Source organism: Pseudorasbora parva, chromosome 1, assembly GCF_024679245.1.
Source record: "Pseudorasbora parva isolate DD20220531a chromosome 1, ASM2467924v1, whole genome shotgun sequence".
Classification (NCBI taxonomy): Eukaryota; Metazoa; Chordata; class Actinopteri; order Cypriniformes; family Gobionidae; genus Pseudorasbora; species Pseudorasbora parva.
In genome coordinates this window covers 20,955,280-20,980,376 of record NC_090172.1, presented here as the reverse complement: position 1 = coordinate 20,980,376, position 25,097 = coordinate 20,955,280, and the positions used below count along the sequence as shown (strand labels likewise).

Sequence of the window (25,097 nt, the reverse complement as noted above, 5' to 3'; positions counted from 1 at the left end):
CAAGGGGAAGACACGGGGCTAGCCGAGTAGGGTAGCTGGTACAGTGGACGAATACACATATGGGGTTGCCGTGTGGGAACCGCTACATATTGAACCCAGCCTACACACACGTTCCACAAGTATACAGGTGCAGGCCTGGCGTCAGACGGCCGCAATGACTGACACAGCAGGGGTGGCGGAGGAGCTTGACAGGGTTAGCTGTTTCCGGGGAAAACAGCTCTACTGATTGCAAAGGCTCAAAGGGAGGGCTCTGAAGTGCTTTGAGCACTAGAGCCAAGTCCCAAGAGGGTATCGAGTTTGGACGAGGAGGATTCAGGCTCTGAGGAACCTGAGGATTAGGTTGTGCTTTCCCGAGGACTTACCTTCAACTGCGTTGTGATATGCCACTATTGCTGTGAGGGAGGTTGGAGGGAGACAGCCTTCGCTCCACCCCATCTTGCAGGAAGGAAAGCACGACGCCAATCAAACACCTTCGGGGGGTCTTCCCGGCGGGAAGAGCACCACTCAACGGATAGGTTCCACTTCAAAGCGTAGAGGCGCCTCATAGAGCTTTCTGGCAGGGCACATTATCCTGCTGAAAGAGGCCACAGCCACCAGGGAATACTGTTTCCATGACTGGGTGTACATGGTCTACAACAGGGCTATTCGAGTATTGCCCTGGAGGGCCAATGCGCTGCAGAGTTAAGCTCTAACCCTGATCAAACACACCCACCTGTGATTTTCTAATGATCCTGAAGATATTGATTAGCATGTCCAGTAGGGGTTACACCAACTAATCGACTAATCAACTAGTCGACTTTAATGCTCTGCCATGATGCTTTAAGCTTGACGTCGACTAGTCGCTGGCATATAGAGGCCGCAACAAGATAAGCAAATTCATGATGCAGGCTTAAACCTCAGGTTTTCAAGAGTTAAAAATGACAAATGAATGCATACTCCAAGAGCTCTGATTATACCATCCGGATGCTCAAAATTGATCAGGAGAATGCACGTTTATTGTACACATAAGTTAATCATCGCACTAAACTAATGCCTGCTGCATTGCAACGCACACACATAGCCGATCGCACATTACGCGGAGATCGCGCCTCACAAAAAAACATTCAGTAGCGCAGACTGTTCTGGGATTTATTTATAAAATAGCTTAGAAACTGAAAAATTCTAGCATATATATCTCAGAGCTTGACTTTTAGTAGAGAGATGCTGGCAGGTCGAATTAATTCACACGCAATCACTCACTAATGCATTCATATACATGTGAACTTTATTGTGCTACTTTATCTGTATCTTATTCAAAACAAGAAGAAATCTGTGAGAAATACGACCATAAGACAAAAGACAACTGATACGAAAGCTGATCAGAAAAGACCAATAACCTTGTGGGCAGTGCTGTGTCATATGCCATGGCTTTCCTGTGCACAAGAAGACCAGTGTTTGCATCTCAGCTCAAGGTTCAGGCTTATTTGTTTATTAATGACATCATCAGCGACTAGTCGACGTTGATTCGACTTTCACCACATAAATGTCAACTTAAAAAAATTGGAAGTCGTTCAACCCCTAATGTCCAGGTGTGTTTGATTAGGGTTGGAACTAAACTCTGCAGAGCATTGGCCTTCCAGGGCAAGATTTGAATATACCTGGTCTACAAGAATGCTTAGGTAGGTAGTACGTGTCAAAGTAACATCCACCTGGATGGCAGGACCCAAGGTTTTCCAGCAGAACATTGCCCAAAGCATCACACTGCATCTGCTGGTTTGCCTTCTTCCCATAGTGCATCCTAGTGCCATTTGTTCCCCGGATAAGCAACACACGTGCATCTAGCAATCCATATGATGTAAAATAAAATTCCTTCTTACATTGCTCCGTGTTCCAGTTCTGATGGTCACATATATCCACTGCTGGCACCTTTGGCGATGGACAGGGGTCAGCATGGGAAACCTGACTGGTTTGCAGCTATGCATAATCCCAATAAGCATAATCCCAATAAGGCTGCAGATTAAATTATTTATTTCATATATACTTAGTTTACTTACTGAGGTTAGCTTTTATTGTGCACTGGTTTGCTGACAATATTTTGTGCACACAATAGCATGGCCAATTGCTCTGTGTTAAACTGCAGTGGATCTGGGTCATGCTGTATTTATGTGGGCAGGGAGGCACTTGTCGAAGGAACAAGTGCAAAGTAATGCACTTCTGTGGGCTGAGGCGGCTTCCCTCCATCATTTATTCATGCCTATAACAGACTGTAAAATAGAGTGCTGGTAGCATTAGCCTTTTTGTGCTGATCTAGAAATGGCTATCTGCAAGTGGTGAGTGAGACATAAAATGGGTTAAAAGAGCTAAACAAAACTAGAGAAGCCCTTACCCCCAGCAGGAGGCTGATTACACTGCAGGCCTTGAAATCCTCCAGTCGGCATTTTCTGCATCAGACAAGAAGCTAAAGTTTGATCCAGCTTCTCCAAGGAAGATACCTGAAAGGCCTTGATATAAACATAAGAAACATTATAAATATTAACCATTCTTCAAAGCCAAAGAGTGTGGCACTAGTCTAAGTGCAAATATAATTCCCAAACACTCCTCCATCTGCCATTGGTCAGACAGATAGTCCAGTCACAAAGTCACTCCTTTAGTTGAACCAAAGCTGACATGTTGGATGCTCAAACAAACAAACAAATTTTTGAGAGCATATTTGATAACTTTTAAGGGGAACCAACATGTAGAACAAATTACTTATTTATAGTTGTTTCTACATATTCAGCTGGGATATACGTAGTTATTTTAACACTGGAAAAATATACACCTTGAAATTAAGATATACCTTTAAATTAAATAATTTCAACATTTAGAAATACAGTATTCATGTTATTGTGATATTAAAAATATCAACACAGAATGCCATAACACACTAAATAAAAACAATATGGTAAAAAAAAATATGCCATAATATGGTAAGTATGGCATAACCCATAATATCTTAAAGAAAGTAAAAATCTTGCAAAAGCATAAGGGAAGAGAACCACTTAAATACTTGCATAAAATTAGAGCTTTAAGGGCAGAATATGAAATACAGAAGTGATAAAAGACTGATGATGGATGGTGTTCAATATTTCAAGTTTTCTAAAAAAGAAAAAAGAAAAAAGACAAAAGAAAAGAAAGAAAGAAAGAAAGAAAGAAAGAAAGAAAGAAAGAAAGAAAGAAAGAAAGAAAGAAAGAAAGGAAGGAAGGAAGGAAGGAAAAAACAACAACTGATGAGCATTAGAGGTGTCATTTAGCACTTTATTATTTGTACAATATATATGTGGTCATGGGGTACAATGCATGACTATGAAAAATTTAGACTTGCCAGCAACAGTAAATGTTCCCTTTTAATTTGTTGTGGAAAACCCCTCATTAGCATATGACTGCATACTGTAGCTACATTAAAGCTTGTGGATGGCAATCAAGCTGAAAGTTGGCAGCTTTATGAACTATTTATGAACTAAATCATTCACACCTGTCCCATCTGTGAAATGAGACCCTATAGTAAATGCCGATTTACTTTAAGTAAATAATGTAATGTAAATTAATACTGCAAATATGTTCATAATCTGTAAATATGTTTTGGTAACACTTTAGAATAATGGTCCTCTATTAATAAGTAACTATGTAGGAAGTAATGCAGGACTAATGAGTAGTACTATATTGACACTTCAGCTTCTACTATTAACTAATATATGGAAACAAGCTAACTAATCAGTAAGTAGGACGAAGATGGTTCCACATTAGGTAGCTATGAAACATTATAAATAATTACTAATTTATTACTAATCACAAAATTAATGTGTCTGAGATGTGAACAACTGTATTTCTCTCTCTCTCTCTCTCTCTCTCTCTCTCTCTCTCTCTCTCTCTCTCTCTCTCTCTCTCTCTCTCTCTGCGCATGCGTGGCGTTTGTGGAGTGTGTGCGAGCAGTGAGTGTGAGCGCGAGCGCGTGTATTTGCTCTTCTTATGTGTGTTTCTTTCTTTCTTTTCTCTTTTTTCTTAGTTTGTTTATTTGTTTTAGTATTTATCTTGTGTGTTGTTTGTTTGTGCTGCCTGCTTTCTTAGAAAGCATGGCAGCTCAGGGTGGGACTGGGATTGATTTCCTCACACGGCGTCACGGAGTTAAGATAGTATCCGTGGCGAGTGTGGAGGTTTGCTGTCTGGGTGTAGGAGAAGTGGTTGGTCATCAAAATATTCTCTCTGCATCCAGAATGAATGGCGCGACCGTAATTTTTTTGAATTCGGTGGAAAGGGCAAACGAGGTGGTTGCGCGTGGTATAATCATTGACGAAGCACTTACACCTGTTTTGCCTTTGTTGTTACCGTCAAAAAAAGTCACAATATCAAATATCCCCCCGTTCCTCAGTGATGATATTTTGACACAAGCGCTTTCACGTTATGGAAAGTTGGTTTCGCCGATCAAAAAAATTGCAATTGGGTGCGAGTCTCCTTTACTGAAGCATATTGTTTCATTTAGGAGATTCGCTTTCATGATAATCAAAGATGACGCTGAATTAGACTTGGCACTAAATTTTCGTGTGGACGATTTTGAATATGTAGTGTTTGTGACTACTGACAAAATGAAATGTTTTGGATGTGGTAAATCGGGCCACTTAATCCGTTCATGTCCTGATAAAAGTAACGCAAATGGAGGTAGTAAGGATGCTGTACATGAGGAGCGTACTGTAAAGCCGTCTGAGGTCGGTTCGGCCGAAGCAGTGCCGACCGCTGATAAAACTGCTGGCGAAGGAACATCTGTTATGGGGCCTGTGGCGGCTGGATCGACCTCAACGGAGTCAATAAATGAAGGTAGGGATCCTTCAGAAACCCCTGTATTTGCAGAACCATTGTTGAACAGTGATGTAGAAGAGGATGTGTCCGAGTTAGAAGCAGAGATGACGTTCAAAGTACCAAAAAAAAGGAGGAATGTTGAAACGATCAGTAGTGCGAAGTGTTTTAAAAAAGGTGTGTTTGAAGATCAGAAAGAGTCAGAAAGTGAAAGTGAAATGTCTGATTCAAGTACAGTGTTGTCACAGACTGAATGCATAAACAGAAGCTATGATGTTGATGACATAAAACAGTTCCTCAATACCACAAAAAACAAAAGAGGTGTGATTGTAAAGGAATATTTCCCTGATCTGAAACAATTCCATGATAAAGCCAAAAGCCTAATAGCAGAAGGTTGCCTTTCAAATAAGGAAATGTACCGTTTGAAGAAAATTGTGAGGAAGGTTGGCATAGTTTTAAATGAAAATGAAGACTAAGAATATTGGCAACCTTGGGTTGCTTGTGTTTTTTTGTTTGTTTATTTATTTTAGTATGGCTGAAGTGCGGATTGCCTCTTTAAACGTTAATGGTGCAAGGGATTACAGGAAAAGAGCTGAGCTGTATGAAATTATCAAACAGAAAAAAATAGATGTTACTTTGATTCAAGAAACGCATAGTGATGTGAAAAATGTAAAGGAGTGGATGAAGGAATGGGAAGGTTTATCTATTTTCAGCCACAACACAACTTTAAGTGGGGGTGTAGCAATATTATTTGCAAAAACCTTTAATCCAATCTCGTATCAAGTTGAAGAGTTCTTAAAGGGTAGACTTTTAAAAGTGAGAGCACAAGTGGAGAATTATAATTTTGTTTTTATTTGTGTGTATGTCCCCAACTCAACAAATGATAGGATATTGTTTTTAGACACACTATGTTCTGTTTTACAAGATGTTTCTAATGATGACTATTTGTTTTTGGGGGGTGATTTTAACTGTACAGTGAGTAATTGTGACAGAAATCACATTGAACCCCATATGCCTTCAAGAAAACGTCTTATTCAAATAATCAATAAGCATGAGTTAAGTGATGTGTGGCGTTTTTTTCATGAAGATAAAAGACAATATACTTGGACACATGCACGTGACAATGTTTTATCTCTGGCAAGATTGGATAGATTTTATGTTTTTAAGCATCATGCTGGTATTTTTAAAAATTGTTGTATTTTTCCTGTTGGTTTTTCGGATCATTGCATTGTACAATGCTCTTTTTTGTTAAATTCTGTCAAGCCTAAAAGTGCCTACTGGCATTTTAATTTAACTTTTTTAGATAATAAGGATTTTATTTGTACTTTTAAATTGTTTTGGGCCGATTACCGAACAAAAAAAGAATCCTTTCAATCAGTACAAAAATGGTGGGATTTTGGAAAAGTACAAGTTAAACAGTTTTGTCAGCAGTATGCTCATAACAGCACTAAGTTTTTAAATCAGTCAATGAAAGACTTAGAGGCTGACATTTTTAGAGTACAGGAATTGGCAGAATCTACAAAACAACAAAGTTATTTGACAATTCTTTCTAAAAAAAAGAATCAATTGGCAGAATTATTAGGGGTTAAAACACAGGGGGCGTTGGTCCGGTCAAGATTTGTAAGTCTTGACCAGATGGATGCACCTTCGAAGTACTTTTTTAGTCTTGAAAGGAAAAATGGACAAAAAAGAATCATTCACGCCTTACGGTCTGAAGAAGGGATGATATTGTCCAATCCTGTAGTAATTAGAAGGAGGGCAATTGGTTTCTATGAGAAGCTATACAGAAGTGAATCAGGACCAGATTGTAATAATGAGAGCGTCTTCTTTAAGGATTTACCAAAGGTTTCTGATGAAGCTAATGCGGCGATTTCGGGTGCGCTTAGCCTGGGAGAACTGCATAAGGCTGTTCAGAGCATGGAATCCGGAAGGGTGCCTGGAATTGATGGCATACCAATAGACTTTTATAAATGTTTTTGGGAAGTAGTAGGGGAGGACCTCTTAGAAGTACTCAATGGTAGTTTAGATGAAGGTCTTCTACCTTTGAGTTGCCGTAGAGCAGTCCTGACCCTCCTTCCAAAAAAAGGAGACCTCATGGAGATAAAAAACTGGAGACCTGTTTCACTTCTGTGCAGTGACTATAAAATTCTTTCCAAGATTTTAGCAAACAGGTTATCTCCAATTTTGAATAAGGTGATCCATCCGGACCAAACCTATTGTGTCCCCAAAAGATCAATTTTTGATAATATTTCCCTTATTAGGGATATATATGATGTCTCTAAGTTATCAAATAGTAACATTGGATTGATTTCGCTGGACCAAGAAAAAGCTTTTGACCGAGTTGAGCATGCATACTTATGGGAAACCTTAAAAGCTTTTGGTTTTAGTAAAAGTTTTATAGACAAAATTAAGGTTTTGTATAGTGATGTTGAGAGCATACTTAAAATTAATGGTGGCTTATGCACTCCTTTTAAAGTTTTTAGAGGTGTGAGACAGGGATGCCCGCTTTCTGGAATGCTATATTCATTAGCAATTGAACCGTTGTTGCAACAATTGAGAATAAATGTACAAGGTTTTAAATTGGCTAATTCTGGAAATAGTATAAGTCTCTCTGCATATGCTGATGATGTTTTAGTGTTTGTTAGTCAACAGAGTGATGTGCGGGTTTTAATGAGTGTGCTTGATGATTTTAAAAAATTGTCCTCTGCTAAAATTAATTGGGAAAAAAGTGAGGCACTACTAATAGGGGATTGGAAAAAAAACTTTTTCACCCTTCCTCCTGGTTTAGTATGGAAGAGAGGAGGTTTTAAGTATCTAGGGGTTTTTTTGGGAGATGAAGCAACTGTACAAAAAAATTGGGAAGGAACTCTTGAAAAAGTTAAAGGTCGACTGGAAAAATGGAAGTGGTTAATTCCTAATATGTCATATAGAGGTCGAACCTTAGTTATAAATAATTTAGTAGCATCCTCTTTATGGCATAAGCTAACCTGCATAGATCCTCCTATGCGTTTGTTAGCACAGATTCAAGCGACGTTGGTTGATTTCTTCTGGGACAAGTTACATTGGGTTCCCCAGAGTGTATTGTTTTTACCCAAAGAAGAAGGAGGGCAGGGACTGATACATCTCCAGAGTAGAACAGCAGCTTTTCGTTTACAATTTTTGCAAAGACTTTTGAATGGTTCAATAACGTCAAGTTGGAAAGTAGTTGCATGTAGAATACTACAAAAACTTGGAAATCTGGAAATGGACAGAAATCTTTTCTTGATGGACTTGTCAAAACTGAACATTAATGAAATGCCTATTTTTTATAGGAACATTTTTAAAGTGTGGAATGTGTTCAGAGTACAAAGAGATGAACATTCTAAATCTCTTTACTGGCTCCTCGAAGAACCACTAATATATGGAGCACGCTTTGAGTTAACACACAATGACTGTAAAATCCCTGGACTCACTGAAACACTTATGGCTTCCAAAATATGTACAATGAGGGGTCTAGTTAATTTGACAGGCCCACACTTTGTGAACACGGAAAGAGTTGCTTTAAATTTGAACATTAAGTCAAGACGATTTGTTTTTCATTTATTAGAAAAATGGAAAAAAAAACTGACTTCTGATGAACTGAAACTTTTGCTGGACTACTGTGAAGGAACAAATGTTCCTAATGAAGGAGATGTCTTGTCGGATTTTTCTCTTTTACCTGTTTTAGATGATGTGTCAGGAATGTTTTTAAGCTCTGGAAAATCCCTGTGTCTTAGTTTTTTTTCAAGTACTGGCAAATCTTTTTATAAAGCTTGTGTTCTGGTTTTTAACAAGAAAGTGCTTAACAAGAGGGTTGACACACCATGGCGTAATGTTTTAAAAATGTGTGATGATGATAAACCAGAATGGAGATCATTGTATAAGCCACCTTTAAGTAAAAGAGTTGGGGACATACAATGGCGACTTTTACATGGTGCAATAGCAGTCAATGCATTTATTTCGGTTTTAAATCCTGATGTCACTATAGAATGCCCTTTTTGTTCAAAGAGAGAAACTGTGTTTCATGCTTATATGGATTGTTTTAGACTGAAAAGGTTGTTTAGTTTATTACATAATTTATTTTATAGTTTTAATGAAACCTTCACTATAGATGTATTCATTTGTGGTTTTAGATATGTTAGAAGAAATAGATATATTTGTCAGTGTTTAAATTTTATTATAGGTCAAGCAAAGTTGGCAATCTATATGAGCAGAAAGAACAAAATAGAACTGGGTGTCAATCATGATATTAATACTCTGTTTTTAGCTACAGTAAAATCTAGAATACTCATTGATTTTTATTTTTATAGATCCATGGAAGATATTGTCACATTTGAAATGAAATGGTGTAAGAATGAGGCTTTGTGCACTGTTATTGATGGTAAAATATTTTTTTCTTTTCTATTAATGTAGGAAAAAGTTTTAGTTAATTTTCTTGTGGTATAAAAGGTAACATGTAAAATGTAAAACGTTGACTGTTGGTAAAAGTGTTTCATGTAAAAATTTGTAATAAAGTCTTTTTCAAAATTCAAAAATTCTCTCTCTCTCTCTCTCTCTCTCTCTCTCTCTCTCTCTCTCTCTCTCTCTCTCTCTCTCTCTCTCTCTCTCTCTCTCTCTCTCTCTCTCTCTCTCTCAGTATATCAGTCCCACATTACTTCCTGCATTGTTATATACATATATGGACAATAAAGCTTTTTCTGATTCTAATTCTAATGGCAGAAGCCGAACATATTATTATAAATTAATTTGTTTAAAGCTTAAGATATACTTCTACCATTTATGTTACATGACGGTCCGCGTGTAGCCTGACAAGCCAGACCCACATCAAGATGTTTGGTCTGGAAACTCACCATAGACAGGGCTCAATCCGAGGGGCGGGATAAACGGTTGTCTTTCAAACTCCCTCTGCACGCGATAGGATAGCGCTTCACCAACCAGAGCAACAAAGGTGAAACAGAGCTCCTCCAAAGCTCAACTCCTGAAAGTCTTCCAGAGTCGCGGTCAGAGTTGATTCGATAGACCGCCGTTCGCCAGTTTCTGTGTTTACTAGAAGCACGCAAATGCAACTCGGCCGTTGTCATTATGGCCCTGCCCACCGACTCTATACACAATGTGATTGGCCCGGCAAGAGTTAGGGGAATACAGCTCAGAAGGGCATTGAGAGTTGCTAGACGACACTTGCGGGCAGATTAAATTTGCTGCCGCTAGGGTGCGTCTAGATTTCTAAGATTCCTAGGCTAGTCCGCGTGACATAATTCTAATTATTTGGAGGGTCCACTACGGTGGCCCAGTAGTGCACAACACAACAATTTTTTTAAAGCAAACATAAATTCACAAGACAACCAAATCAAGCCACAGCACAACAAAATCAAGCCTCAACACAAAGAAAAAGCCACAACACAACACTGTAAACCCTAATGTTGTCTTTACTTAAAAAAAAATCAAGTAATCTTGACTAAATATTACTGGTTTAGTGCAGAAACTCAAACATATAGGTTACTATAACTCATTAACCTACAAAATACATAAACTTAAGATTTCAAGTTGTATGAACTGTAGAGTAACAAGAAAACTAATTCACTGATTTGAGGACATTTACAAAAGGTGGTCTTTTTCGCCTCATCTGTTGCACATATAAATCATGTGCAATCTTAAATTCTGTAAATAAATATATATAGATATAAAGTTTTTTGTGTGATTTTTAATGGCCAGAAGGATTCAAGATTGTTTGGTTAAATCGTAATGGTACATAATAAAACGCAGGCATGATTACAAACATTCAAAGGTTGCTTTGAGTATGGAAGTGTCATTTTGAGTAGAAAATTAACTTTAGATAAAACAAAATTGTAAATTATTAAACCTAACAATATGTGAACTAACTTATAACTAACCAGAACACTGGCAAGGAAACCTAACTTCACCAAGGTGGATATCGCCTGGCCAATAGCACGGGCGGTGGTTTTTGTCGCCTGTAGGGCAAGGCCCGTCGCTGTCCGGAGCTCCCGGAGGAGCTCTGGGCCAGGCCTACCCTCGAAGCAACGGCATGGCATGCAGGGCCAACCCGGCCTGGCCACAGGACCTGTAGGCCTTCGCGGTCAGACCGAAAGAGAATCTACAGGCCCTGGATGGGAGCTTCGGGTCCCTGCGCCAGTTGGAAGCGGTTGCCGGACACAGTTGCATCGCGACGGCCCGCTCCACCAGCGGGAGACCCTCATACCCCCTTGCCTGCCCGCCATCAAGGGTAGTGAGGAGGGAGGAGCCACTAGGTCGCCCGCGGGTGCTAAACGGTGCTTTCCACGACCTAGTCAGCTCCTCATGCACCTCCGGGAAGAAAGGCACCGGGGCAGGACTCTGAGAACCAGCACGGCCCGCCCCGAGAAACCAATCATCCAACCTAGAAGTTTCGAGACATGGTGGAGGGTTCCACTCAAGCCCGACCTATTCAGCGGCCCGAGAAAACATAGCGGTCAACTCGGGGTCCGACTCGACCGTTGCCACTCTCCCAGAGGGAGGCAGTACAGCCGAATCTTTATCCCCAGAGGACTGAAACTCCCCCTCCGATGCAGCGATCGTCATCTGCTCATCCGTGGGTGCCCCAAAGGACACAGTCGGCCGCCCATGAGAGGGACCAATGGGATCCTCCGGAAGCACCACCGGTTGCAGCGCTTGTGAGGGATTATGGGTCCCCCGGAGGCTCACTCGACGGGTTTGCCCTAACCGTGATCCTCAGGTCACCCCGGCCATCTATCAAAGTAGGTCTATTCTGCTGGGCAGGAATAGACCTAAAGCGAGCTATGGGTAGGGGGACTCCAGTGAGTCTCGACCTAAGCGTCGAGATAGTCATGTTTCCGCAGTGAGAACAAGAGCTATCCACAAACGCCGCCTCAGCGTGCTCTAAGCCCAGGCATGTGATACAGCGCTTGTGACCGTCGACGGGCGACAGTGAACGACCACATCCAGAAACGCACGGGTGGAAAGACATCCTGACTTCTCTCTCTCTCTCGCTAGATAGAAGGCAGTCAGATGCAGAACGCCTTTGGGCTCCGAAGTGAATGACAACAGTGTGTGGCGATCGCTTCCGCTTTATACCCATGTAAAAATAACGGGTCTCGGGGAATAATTTATTTAAATGGGACTCAAATTCATGAGTCTATAATGTGACTCGCTGGTTGTACATTAGTTATTAACTTAATAACGGGACTTTTAATCCTGTTATTTTCAAAGTCGATTTCAGTCATCCGGATTTTCCTCTCATTTCGCGAGTGGAAAATGGGATTTCTTCATCAAGTATCAATCTTACAAACTCGAAGAAATATTAATCTGTTTGATCAGGACAAATAATACTTCATAAGTTTGTACAATTTGTATTACTGAAATAGTAACACGAAAATCAAGCTTAATTTGTAGCTAAGATCTTACGTCATCAGTGACTTCAAATCTATGAGCGAGGCATTCACTTCAATTAAATTATTGGGTTTTAATAAACACTGTATACAAAACTACGATTTCACACAGGGTAAAACATGCATATATGTGGGTAACAAAACAACATACAGGGAAAAATAAAACAAAAGTAACATAGAATGAGAGAGTGAGGATGAGGGTGAGAGAGAGAGAGAGAGAGAGAGAGAGAGAGAGAGAGAGAGAGAGAGAGAGAGAGAGAGAGAGAGATATAGAGAGAGAGAGAGAGAGAGAGAGAGAGAGAGAGAGAGAGAGAGAGATTTATAAAACTTATTTTGAACCAATTAAAACCAGTTAACAAACATACACTTCACTCAAGACATCTAGCAAAAGTTAATTTTCCATCTTTAACACAGCATAACATTTCTTTATAATCCCATACATTTTCAAATTCTTTAATATCCTTCATATTTTTATAAAACAAAAAATCAAACTTGATTCTCACTTTAATTAAACTCTTAAAATCTTGTACAACATCCCGACCACTTTCACCCTCTATTCTTTCCTTTCTTGTCAGATAAATAGCCATTTTCGCTTTTCCAATTATAAAGTTAACAAGTTGTCCTTTCTTTCTCTTCTTCTTTCCAAACCTAAACCCAAAAATGAAACCAACCTTCGAAAAAATTACTTTTAAATCCTCGAACATGAAATTAAGACTCATGAATAAACTTTTCAGCCTGTCACAGTGTTCAAAACAGTGAAAAATGTTTTCCCTTTGGTCACAAAAAGGACATTTACTATCAACTGCCGGATTAATAATGCTAACAAATGCATTTACAGCAACAATTCCGTGCAGTATTCTCCACTGCAAATCCCCTTCCGGTTTGGTCAACGGTGGCTTGTACATAGTTCTCCACACTGGTCTACAATCAACCCCAAAATGAGCAACCCATGATGTTGCTACCCGCACTTTCAATTTTTCTTTGTTCAGTACTTTAACACATATCTTATACAACTTTTTTCCACTAACATCACAAAAATCCAACCCTTTAAATATTTTACACGCAAGTAGCTGATGAGAATATTCCTCTTCCGTAAACATTGGTAAAATGTCCATGCCTGGAAAAATGTCACTTTCTTCCGGTGTCCCACTAGAATACTTCCTGAGTAAAAGAATGTCTTCATCATTCATTTTCTCTTTTATTTTGTCCAGAAAAAGCTCCACTATCCTCTGTGATTTGAGACCCAGACACTGTGCCACAGCTCCCACATTTTCAAAAACAATGCCAGCAACTCCTAACAGTTGTCGCAAAGTAGTCATTTTTGCTGTTATTAGAATGTTTGTCATTCCTGGCATTGTCTTACCAGTAACATACAGCCTTGCACCTTTAATTAAAGGTTCTTCAAGTAGCCAATGAAGTGATGGCATAGACACAGTCCTTACAGTTTTTACCAATGACCAGGCCTTAAGAACACTGCGGTAGTATAACGGAATATTTTTCATGTCTCCCGCTTCACATTTAATCACAAACCTCCTACTTTTTCCAGCATAAGATTTATTCCTGCTTTCCATACATTGCTTTGACCGTATAACATTTTTTGAATAAACTGTAATCTAAAAGCTGTTTTGCGACTTTCTAGATGCAGCAGACCCTGCCCAACCTCATCCCTTGTTAAATATAAAACACATTGTGGAACCCAGTGCATCTTATTCCAAAAAAAAATCAACAATCAAAGCCTGAACTCTTGATAAAAGACCTGTAGGTGGCTCAAGTACTGCCAAACGATGCCATAAGGTAGCTGCTACCAAATTATTAATAATCAGGATACGCCCCCTATAAGACATTCGTGGTAGTAGCCATTTCCACTTTTTTAATTTCCCTTCAACTGTCTCTATAACCCTTTCCCAATTTTTCATAACAAAATGTTCTTTCCCTAAAAAAACAAATATTTTACACCATCAGTAGCCCATGACAATCCACCTGGCAAACTTGGCCTTCCTTGAGTCCACCTACCTACCTCTAAAGCCGCACATTTGGACCAATTAATTTTTGCTGAAGACACTTTACCATACATTTCTACTACCCCTTTAACCTTTTTTACATCTATGTCTCCCTTAACCACCAACATTACATCATCTGCGTAATCGGATAAAAGAAACGTTTGTTCTCTGAACAAGGAAACTCCTTCCTAACACTTTCTCAATTTTCATAGACAAGGTTCAATTGCAATTGAGTACAACATTCCTGACATTGAACAGCCATGCCGAATGCCCCTTCAAACCTTTAAAGTGGCACTTAAGCCACCGTTGACCTTTACTACACTTTCAATGTCACCATACAATACTCTAATCATTTCTATAAAATTTTGCGGAAACCCAAACCCCTCAAGCACATTCCATAAATATTGGTGCTCAATTCTTGCCCATTGTCTGCAGAGGTGTCAAAAGTACTCGCATTCATTACTCAAGTGGAAGTATAGATACTAGGGTTTAAAAATACTTCTGTAGAAGTTGAAGTATCAACTCAAGCTTTTTACTGAAGTAAAAGTGTAAAAGTACTGGTTTCAAAACTACTTAAAGTATAAAAGTAAAAGTAATGTAAGGAAAAAAATGCCATTAAAGACAAAAGCTCAGGCCACACCACAGGGGCCTATAGCGCACTACCCCACCTCCTCAAAAAAACACTTTTCTAAAGGCCATAATGACTATAATGTTATATTAAAATGTTAATGTTGAAAAATGTGGGAGGCACTGGCTACCAGCTTCAGCCGCATATATACCCATTGAAAATGAATGCATTTTAGTACAATGGAAATATACCATTATGTGTACTGTTGAGCATTAACATGTGTTTCCTGAAGCGGAAGATATGATGACTAGTTGCCTATAAGTAATGTTATCAATAACCTTTATTGGAATGTAAATGTAGGCTACATGTGTGATCAGTGTTGCCAGATTGAGTCGCCGCTTTAGAGCCCTACGAGCCCTGACTTTTACACCCCTAACCTCATACCCACTGTCGGCCGCTGACTGCTTGGTTGTCACTTTAAAAAAAAATTAACAAACAAACAAATTATCCAAATATTTTTCTAAATTAACTTTAATAAAGAAACTAAACGAAATATAACTACTTGGACATTACAAACAAAGCTGAACTATTTTAATGACTGCATGAGTGTGTCATAGGATTGTGCAGGGCCTGTGCAGGGCTCAAAGCTCTACAAAAACCAGCCCACTTTCCTCCTCTGTGAATATATAGTAAAATGCAATTTATTCCTGTGATCAAAGCTGAATTTATCATCATTACTCCAGTCTTCAGTGTCCTATGATCCTTCACTAATCATTCTCAGATGAGGATCTGATGATCAACACACATTTATGATTATCATCAGTTGTGCTGCTCATGGTGATGCTTAAATTTTGTGGAGAGAAATTAATACTTTTATTGATCAGACATGCATTTAATTGATCACAAGTGATATTGTTAATATTACAAAAGATAATAATTTATTTAATAAATGCAAATAAATGCTGTCCATTGAACTTACTATTCATCAAAGAATCCTGAAAAATAAAATGTATCATGGTTTCCACAACATTTTAAAGCAGCACAACTGTTTTCATCACTAATAATAATCATAAATGTTTCTTGATTATATAAAATTATCATATGAGAATGATTAGTGAAGGATCATGTGACACTGAAGACTGGAGTAATGATAAATTCAGCTTTGATCACATAGGAAACAAGCTGTTTTAATTTGTAATAATATTTCACAATATTACTGTTTTAACTATTTTTGATTAAATAAATGCAGCCTTGGTGAGCAGAAGATACTAAACATTAAAAAACTGCATTATTCATATGATAAGCTACAATACATCTCAATAAATAGGCTACATTGAGATGGCTTGAAAAACACACATAAAGCATATATTGTCGCACTCGTCTGATTGTCTTCGTCACGTTTCATCACTCATAACGATTGTTTTCCTTCAGCTGCAGCTCCAGCGTGACAGGGTATTATTTCTACGAATCCACTTTTGGAATTTGGACTTTCTGCGAGAGCGCCTTCCTCATATTTAGATGCGGATAAAATGACAGGTATTAGGTACATAGATTATTTTTTGTCTCTGATTTTAAATCTTAATGTATTTAAATTGGTTTCTATGTAAATACACTTGCCCGTGACCTCAAAAAGCGCTCTATCAACCGAGATTAGAGAAGGCTGTCTTTAGCGTCCCTGTTAATTTGGCCGTCGCCGCGCAGGGTAACGCTGGTTCGAATCCCGCTCGGAGCGGGTCGACTAGAATCGGTGAGACCCAATAAAAGTGCTGAGGACGAAAATACATTTTATTAAAAGTGAAGGGGACACGTCCCCCCGTCCCCCGCGTAATCGACGTCCATGCGTAAAATGCGTAATTCATTGATACTGTACAACAATGCGCTTAGCTTTGCTCTGACAAAACTACAGTAGCCTTGTAAAGTTCATAGAACATGCACTTAGCCCAGTCAAAACTGATTCATCATTGATTCAAACCTTTTTCAGCAGCTGTTGGGGTTGCTAGTTGCAGATGTCCTGAGTGTGTATATTATGATGGACAGGAATCATGATTATAGGCCTATATATAAAGAGTCTTTGAGTCACAGGTGTAATCCACGTTTTCTGTAGAAACGGCTTGTATATATATACTGTATGTATGCCACTTTAGCATAGCGATCACTTGAATATACATCTACGACGAGTTATCGCGCTAAAACCCTGGCTTCTGACTGCCTGCTGATCGCTGATTGACTGAAAGTGCGTGCTCGTCCGCTGGAACCCGCCCAATCTGGCAGCACCGTATGTGATTTGTGCTTTGAGTCTTGTGCAGGCTCGATGGATCGCGTGGTAACCAATAGGGTGTTGGAATGGTATATGTTTACACTTCTCATCCAACCACAATCAAATTCACACTATCAGGATGACGCGATTTATCTGCATAGTTTTTGTTAAACAAGATGAAATAAAAGAGGAGTAACGAGGCTATTTTTAAAAAGTAAGGAGTAGAAAGTACAGATAATTGAGTGAAAATGTAAGGAGTAGAAGTAAAAAGTAGGCAGAAAAATAATTACTCCAATAAAGTATAGATACCCAAAATTTTTACTTAAGTAAGGTAACGAAGTATTTGTACTTCGTTACTTGACACCTCTGATTGTCTGCCCGAAGACAGTGAATGGTTCTACTTTGGCCATTTTTCTTTTCTAGGCTAAAAAAAGGATGGAGCATCCATTTCAGATAAATTCTGAAAACGAGATCTGATCAATGCCCCCTGTGCTTTACTACCCAACAGATCCTTTAATTCTGCTTTCTTTCCAATTAAAGCATTCACTTGGTTCTCAGTCAAAACACTATCTTTTTCAAGCTCTACAATATCATCTTTCAGAGCTTTCATTTTTTTAACCATTTTTCGGGTGACATTGAAATTGTATTGCTCACATAATTGCTATATTTGCTTCTTCCCCAAATCCCACCATTGCTGTACACTTGAAAAACGTCTCAGGTTACGTATGTAACCCTAGTTCCCGAGGGAACGAAACGCTGCGTCGAAACGCTGTGAGAACGCCTCTGCGTTAATGCGTCGTGAAGCGCCTGTAGAACCATTCCATCGGAAAAAGATCGATCGTCGGCGTGATGACGTCATCGACCGGAAGCTATAAAGCGTCCGTGAAAACAAACAGGAACTAACTTCTGATAAAGCCTGAAGTAAGTGATCACGGACACGCCGGGAGTATGGCAAAGCGACGCAGCGTCTCGTTCCCTCAGGGAACTAGGGTTACATACGTAACCTAAAACGTTCCCTTTCGGGGAACTCGAACTGCGTCGAAACGCTGTGAGAAAGCTTATACCCACATCGCCATAGGACCAAGTGTCTCGTATGTGTGAAGCCGAAGCGCACACGGTTACGAGAGAACCTGCGCCCCAACAGTAGATGCCAGGTCTAGTTCGTAGAACCTGACAAAAGTTAACGGAGACGACCAACCGGCCGTGTTACAGATATCATGGAGGGAAGCCCCCGACAAAAGTGCTTTCGAAGCAGCCATACCCCTGGTGGAATGCGCCCGGACAGCCAGTGGAGACGGCTGCCCGGCCGCCTCGTAAGCAAGTGAGATGGCCTTGACCACCCACTTGCTCATCCTCTGCTTGGATACTGGAGCCCCCTTCTTAGGGGGTCCGAAACAGACAAATAACTGGTCAGATTTTCTCCACAGGGCAGCTCTGTGGACATATGTATCCAATGCCCTCACAGGGCACAGCAGATTTAATCTTTCCTGGTCTGACATCTTAAATGGAGGAGGACAGAAGGCTTGTAGAGTAATGGGGCCCCGTGGGCTCGTAGGAACCTTGGGGACATAACCCGGCCTGGGATGCAGAAAGGCTTTCACCATCCCAGGCGCAAACTCCAAACATGAGGGCCCTACAGACAGGGACTGAATATCTCCTATTCTTTTGAGAGATGAAATGGCCAAAAGAAAGATGGTTTTTAGGGTGAGGAACTTGTCCGAAACCTCCTCTAAAGGTTCGAACGGTGGCCCAGACAAGCCCCTCAAGACGATGGCCAAGTCCCACGCTGGGACCCTCGAGTGCATAGCCGGCCTCAACCTCAAAGTGCCACGGAGGAAGCGTGTAATCAGAGGGTGTCTTCCCAAAGACACTCCACCGAAAGGGACGTGGAAGGCACCCAAGGCCGCCACGTACACCTTTATTGTGGAGGGGGTCAACCCTGCCGAGAACCTTGCCTGCAGGAACTCCAGCACTGTACCAACCGGGCAGTTAACTGGGTCCCACTGGCGTTCTCTGCACCATGCTGAGAAAAGTTTCCATTTCAGAGCGTACAGCTTCCTCGTGGATGGAGCTCTGGAGTGAAGGATGGTCTCTACGACCTCGGCCGAGAGACCTTCCTCTATGAGCCTAGCCCCCTCAGAGGCCAGGCCCATAGTTTCCACAACTCCGGGCGTGGGTGCAGGAATCTCCCGCCCGCCTGAGAGAGTAGATCCCTCCTGGTCGGAATCTCCATTGGAGAGCCTTCCAGGAGAGATATTAGGTCCGAAAACCACACTCTGGTCGGCCAGTACGGAGCCACTAGAAGTACCTGGGCCCCGTCCCGGCGTACCCTCTCCAGAACTCCTGGAAGCAAGACAATCGGGGGTAAGGCGGACAGGGGTAGCCTCGGCCACTCCTGTACCATGGCATCCAACCCCAGCAGGGCTGGATGGGTCAGAGAAAACCACTGCGGGCAGTGAGAATTCTCCGCCGAAGCAAATAGGTCTATTTCTGCTCTCCGATAAACCTTCCACAGGAGCTCCACCACCTCTGGGTGGAGTCTCCATTCCCCGGGCCTTGGCCCCTGCCTCGACAGGCTGTCTGCTTCCTGATTCAGGACCCCCGGGATATATACTGCTCTGATTGACAGCAATTTCCCTTGGGCCCACAGGAGGATCCGATGTGCCAATTTGTCCAACGGACGGGACCTCAGACCCCCCTGATGATTTATATAGGCAACCACCGATGTGTTGTCTGACCTGACTAGCACATGGTGGCCCCTGAGGTCGGGCAGGAACTGTTTCAATGCAAGAAACACTGCGAGCATCTCTAGCCGATTTATGTGCCAGTGCCGCTGATGTTCCTGCCATAGACCCTGGGATGAGCGACCACTCATGGTCGCCCCCCAGCCCGTGAGAGAGGCATCTGTCGTTAGCGTTACGCGATGAACATGAGCCCCTAACACGGGACCCTGAGATAAAAACCCCGGGTTTTTCCACATGACCAGAGCACGTAGGCATCGCCGCGTGACTGTGATCGTGCGGAGCGGATTTCCCCTCGGGGAGAATCCCTTTGTTTTGAGCCACCACTGCAGTGGCCTCATGTACAGTAGGCCAAGAGGTATAACGTTGGACGCTGCTGCCATGAGACCTAACAGTTTCTGGAACTGTTTCACAGTGACGGCCCGGCCTTTCTTTTCTCTTCTTTGACTGCTGCCAGGATCGATGCTATGCGTGTTGGCGATAATTGCGCCCGCATTATTACCGAATCCCAGTTCACACCTAGAAAAGTGGTTCTCTGAGCCGAAGAAAGCACACTCTTCTTGGCGTTCAGCCTCAACCCCAACTTCGACATATGCGCGAGAACAGCATCTCGATGCTGAACCGCCATCTGCTCTGTATTCGCTAGAATCAGCCAGTCGTCGATATAATTCAGTATGCGGATGCCCTGCAGACGCAACGGCGCCAGAGCTGCATCCACACACTTGGTGAATGTGCGGGGTGACAGTGCTAGACCGAAAGGAAGTACTCGATATTGGTATGCCTCTCCCCCAAAGGCAAACCTGAGGAACTTCCTGTGATGTGGAAGGATGGAGCCATGAAAATACGCATCTTTGAGGTCTATGGTGACAAACCAATCCTCTAGTTTGATCTGCGACACAATCTGTCTGAGTGTGAGCATCTTGAACTTGAGCTTGGCCACCGAGCGATTTAGTAGACGCAGATCTAATATCGGGCGTAAGCCCCCATCCTTCTTCGGCACGATGAAGTAACGGCTGTAAAACCCAGACTCCCTGCTGGGAGGGGGAACCCTCTCTATAGCCCCTTTTTGCAGGAGTGTCTGTACTTCCTGTGCCATTACCAGAGCCTGCTCTGGGCCCACCTCTGTAGGTAGGACACCGCTGAAAGGAGGTGGCCGACTTTTGAATTGAACGGCGTACACCCTTTCGATTATCTGCAGGACCCAATGAGATATATTTGATAGACGTTTCCACGTTCCACGTTTCCACGTTTCCGTCTAGAAAATCTACTAAGGGAACCAGCCTCTCGAGGCTGGCCTCTGGTGTACTTTGAGCAACAAGCACAGTGCCCTGAAGCGGCGGACCGGCAGGGAACGACTGACTTGACTGCTCGGGGGCCCCCCGAAGGGCCCGCCCCGGCATTGTGGCGGGGTTGGCAGCGCGGCCTCCAGAGGGTGCCGCAGGGAAACAGGTACCGTTGGCAGGGGTAAACACCGTTTCCCTACGGGGGGAACCACCCTCAGCGTCCTGACGCTTCTGGCGTCAGGAACGCTTCGACGAGGCCTTCTTGGCGATCAGGACTGTCCTCAGATCAGCCCTGCCCCTCGAAGGCCTCGTCTGAGAGCGCCGCCCCTCGTCCCCGCGCTGAGGGGGAGTTCGGGTGGCGACGCTCTGTTTTTGTTTTGCCCTGTGCGAGGCGCTCGTACTCGGCTTGGGCTGCTTGATGTCAGCAGCAGCCCCAGGGACCTGGACCCTGAGAGGGAGGAACTGCTTGAGCGCCGCAGCTTGCTTTTTGGACTCCTGGAACCTCTCGGTGACAGTATGGACTGCGTCACCGAAGAGGCCTCCAGGAGAAAGCGGCGCATCAAGCAGAAAGGCTTTCTCCCTCTCTTTGATGTCAGTGGGGTTCAACCATAAGTGCCTCTCCGTGGCCACCAGGGCTGCCATAGAGCGGCCCACATATCTGGCCGTCTCCTTGGTGGCCCGGAGAGCTAAATCGGCTGAAGAACGTAGTTCAGTGATAATATCTCCCCCCACTGCATCGCTACTGTCCAGATCCCTCAGCAGGTCAGCCTGGTACGCCTGCACGATTGCCATAGTGTGCAGGCATGCAGCCGCCTGACCCGCTGCCGAGTACGCTTTGCCCACCAACGCCGACGTTGTTTTTAGGGTTCTGGTGGGCAAAGACGGGGCTTTAAGGGACGATGCCGAGGAAGGCGAGAGATGGCTCGCGAGCGTCTCTTCAACCTTTGGCATCGCCCCATACCCATACTGTTTCAGCCCAGCGATGTTACTATAGACCGAAGTCTGTGGGCTGAAAACACGGTATGATGCCGGTCTCTTCCATTGCCACCTTAGTGTGCAAGTCGTGAAAGAACGGCAAGCCCCGCCGCTGAGGCTCTGAAGCGCGAGAAGGCAGGAATCTCTCGTCTAATTTACTTGCACGTTTTCTTCCTGCCTCATATCTCTCGGTTGGCCAGTCGATGTTAAGCCTGGCCACCGCTCGCGTCAGAACCTCAACGAGCTCCTCGCATGCAGGGGACTGAAGTGGCGAGTCTTCAGTCTCGATGCTTTCAATGTCCACCTCCTCAGAGCTGGACAGATGAAGCACCGGCGACTCTCTCGGGGGGGAAGAAACCGACATGCGTGCTTCCATGCCCCGAGAAGAGCCGCTGGATGGTGCAGGTGAGGGCAGAGATAAGGCAGCGCCCGTCTCTAACCCCTCTGCAACATCCAATTGTGATCCCCACGACTGCAGCCTCCGCTCCGCCTCGGCGGCAGCGGGACCAGAGCCGCGGGGAACACGAGCCGAGGCACCCTCCTAAAAGAGTGCCCGGCGGGAGCGCAGCGTTCTTAACGGTAGTCTCTCGCAATGCTCGCAAGCAGCCCCCTCGAGGGCTGCCTGGGCATTCTGCGCTCCCAAGCAGGTAACACAGAGAGAGTGTGTATCCCCACCCGTGATGTAGCGTGGGCAGGGATGAACACACTTCCTGAAATTGCTGCTTAATTAAAAAGCATAATTAAAAATCCAATAGGCACTTTTTTACTTTTAGAAAACGTATAAAAACACTTGAAATCACCATAGAATGATCAGAGAAACACACATGATTAATACAACATGATTTTACAACTTGCAACTGATGTTTAAAAACATACAGGCGATCCAACCTTGCCATTGAGAGCCCACCCTCCCTTATTTGTAACCATGTATATTGTCTAGTATTATCATTCATATTTCTCCACACATGCACTAAATCATTGGTTTAAATCAAACGACTCAAGGACAACCTAGAAGCTGTATGCGGCTCCATAGGATTTCTATCTTTATCATTAATCGTGCAATTAAAATCTCCTGCAAGCAGGAGGTAATGGTCAGGATCACAATTTTGTATTGTATTTGAAAGTGTCTCTAAAAACAGCATTCTCTCTATTACCATAACTGGGGCATACACATTTACTAAAACAAAAGTTGCAGTATTATATTTAAATGTAACTTTTAAAAGTCTTCGTTTCACTACTTCTTCGACCTCATATGAGATTGGCAAAATCTTTTTCGCAAAAAAAAAACTCCAACGCCAGCACTTGTACTATTCTTATGACTCAGGACAGCCACCCCCTCTCATTCACTTTTCCAATCCACTTCATTTAAATCATTACTATGGGTTTCTTGAGCAAACATTAAATCTATACCTTTGAATTTCATTAACTGGAAAAATTGACTCCTTTTCTTAATATACCTTGCTCCATTTACATTTAGTGTAGCAAACTTCAAGTCAATCATAAAAAATATAAAAAACAAACTAATCATAAAATTCAAAACAAAAAAAGAAAAAAAAGAAAAATATATCAACTTGATTTTTTACTCACAATTTCAGTCACACTTTTTCTGCACGCAACTTTTGTACCAACTTTTTCAATCTATGAAATTCTTGACTTGTTACCCCTCCATCCCCTCTTTCACTCATCAACGCCCATGCTGATTTCATAAACAGTTTTCGATCAGAAAAAAAAAATCATCTATTACCACGATTCATTTGCCTTTTGTTATGTTCAAGAAACGCTAAACCTTCTCCAGAGTATACCCGCTTGGCTCCTGCCTCTCACTCAAAGGCCCCACACCAGCTGACCACTCCGTTTCACCAAAGCCAGCCAGAGAAGAAGCTGATGAGTCCTCTGTACTATTATCCCCTGCTCCTTTTTCTGATCCTTGACTACTCATTACTTGTTTTTTTGATTTTGTCCTCCTTTCACTCTGTTTCGATTTCCTCTTTACTACAGGAACTTTAAACACCATATCTTAATCCTCCATCATTACACTGCCCTCGTCTGTCGTGGCTTCAATCACTTCTTTCATCAAATCCTTCTCCAATGTCTTTGAATCAGTATCAATACTCTTCTCATTAACCTCAGTATTTTTATCCTTGTCCACCATTACAGTTTCACTAGACTTCTGTGTACTTAAAATGGGCTCAACTTCGTTTGTGACCTGCTCATTTTGATTATTAACCTCAATTTGGTCCGCATTATTATGCTTTGGACAAAACTGCACTTGATGTCCTGTCTCTCCACATCTAAAACACTTCATGGTCTCAGTTGTGGCAAAAATCACATATTTCAAGCTCTCCACTTTAAACTTTAAAGCCAAATTTAGTTATTCTACATCCCCCTTCAGAATCATGAAAAGCTGTCTACGAAAAGATACAACATGCTTCAAAAACGGGGATTTGCAGCCAAGTGGTATTTTTTTAATTGCTGACACTATTTGTGTATGTCTTGATAATTCACGTTTTTTCGCTGAATTTACAACCGGAAACACTCCAATGTATTCCCCTTTTACCACAATCCCTTGTTCTACAACTTGATTAACTTTCTCAATCGACTCCAAAAACAGTACAATAGCACTATTCATTCTTGATGCAGATTTTATACAACTACATCCAACAACTTCTCCAACTGCGAGGCCACACTCCTCAACGGAGCACTCCACCCCGAGGGGAACCTTAATGTCATGACGACGCGTCAGCTGTTCTAACGCCATGACTACAAACAAACGAAAGCCGCAGCGGCCAGAGAAAGAAAATCTGGCCACCGAAAACTTGCTACTCCCCCTTATCACTAAACCAACCTATTATTCCTGAAACCAAGGAATAACCCTCCACTCCCGCACCCTCCACTCACTCGCACCAGTCACGCATGCGCACAGAGAGAGAGAGAGAGAGAGAGAGAGAGAGAGAGAGAGAGAGATGGAGACAACTTTTATCACGCAGTTCTTTCCAAGAGGCCCCAACTTAATTCATACTATTCCCGTAAACAGGAATGGTCA

The 25,097-nt window shown here is 42.3% G+C and overlaps 1 protein-coding gene across 6 annotated transcripts in view; it reads right to left on the bottom strand.

Annotated features, from left to right (window-relative positions):
- LOC137061404 (B-cell scaffold protein with ankyrin repeats-like) overlaps window positions 1-25,097 on the bottom strand; it is a 145,747-nt gene that overhangs the window by 68,493 nt on the left and 52,157 nt on the right. For 5 of the 6 annotated variants that reach the window (XM_067432466.1, XM_067432465.1, XM_067432464.1 and 2 more), the window contains one exon: window positions 2,366-2,480. The exons of the other annotated variant lie outside the window; for it this stretch is intronic. In XM_067432466.1, the coding sequence (XP_067288567.1) occupies window positions 2,366-2,480 (115 nt within the window). The remainder of the gene's footprint in view (window positions 1-2,365; window positions 2,481-25,097) is intronic. 6 annotated transcript variants of the gene reach the window in all.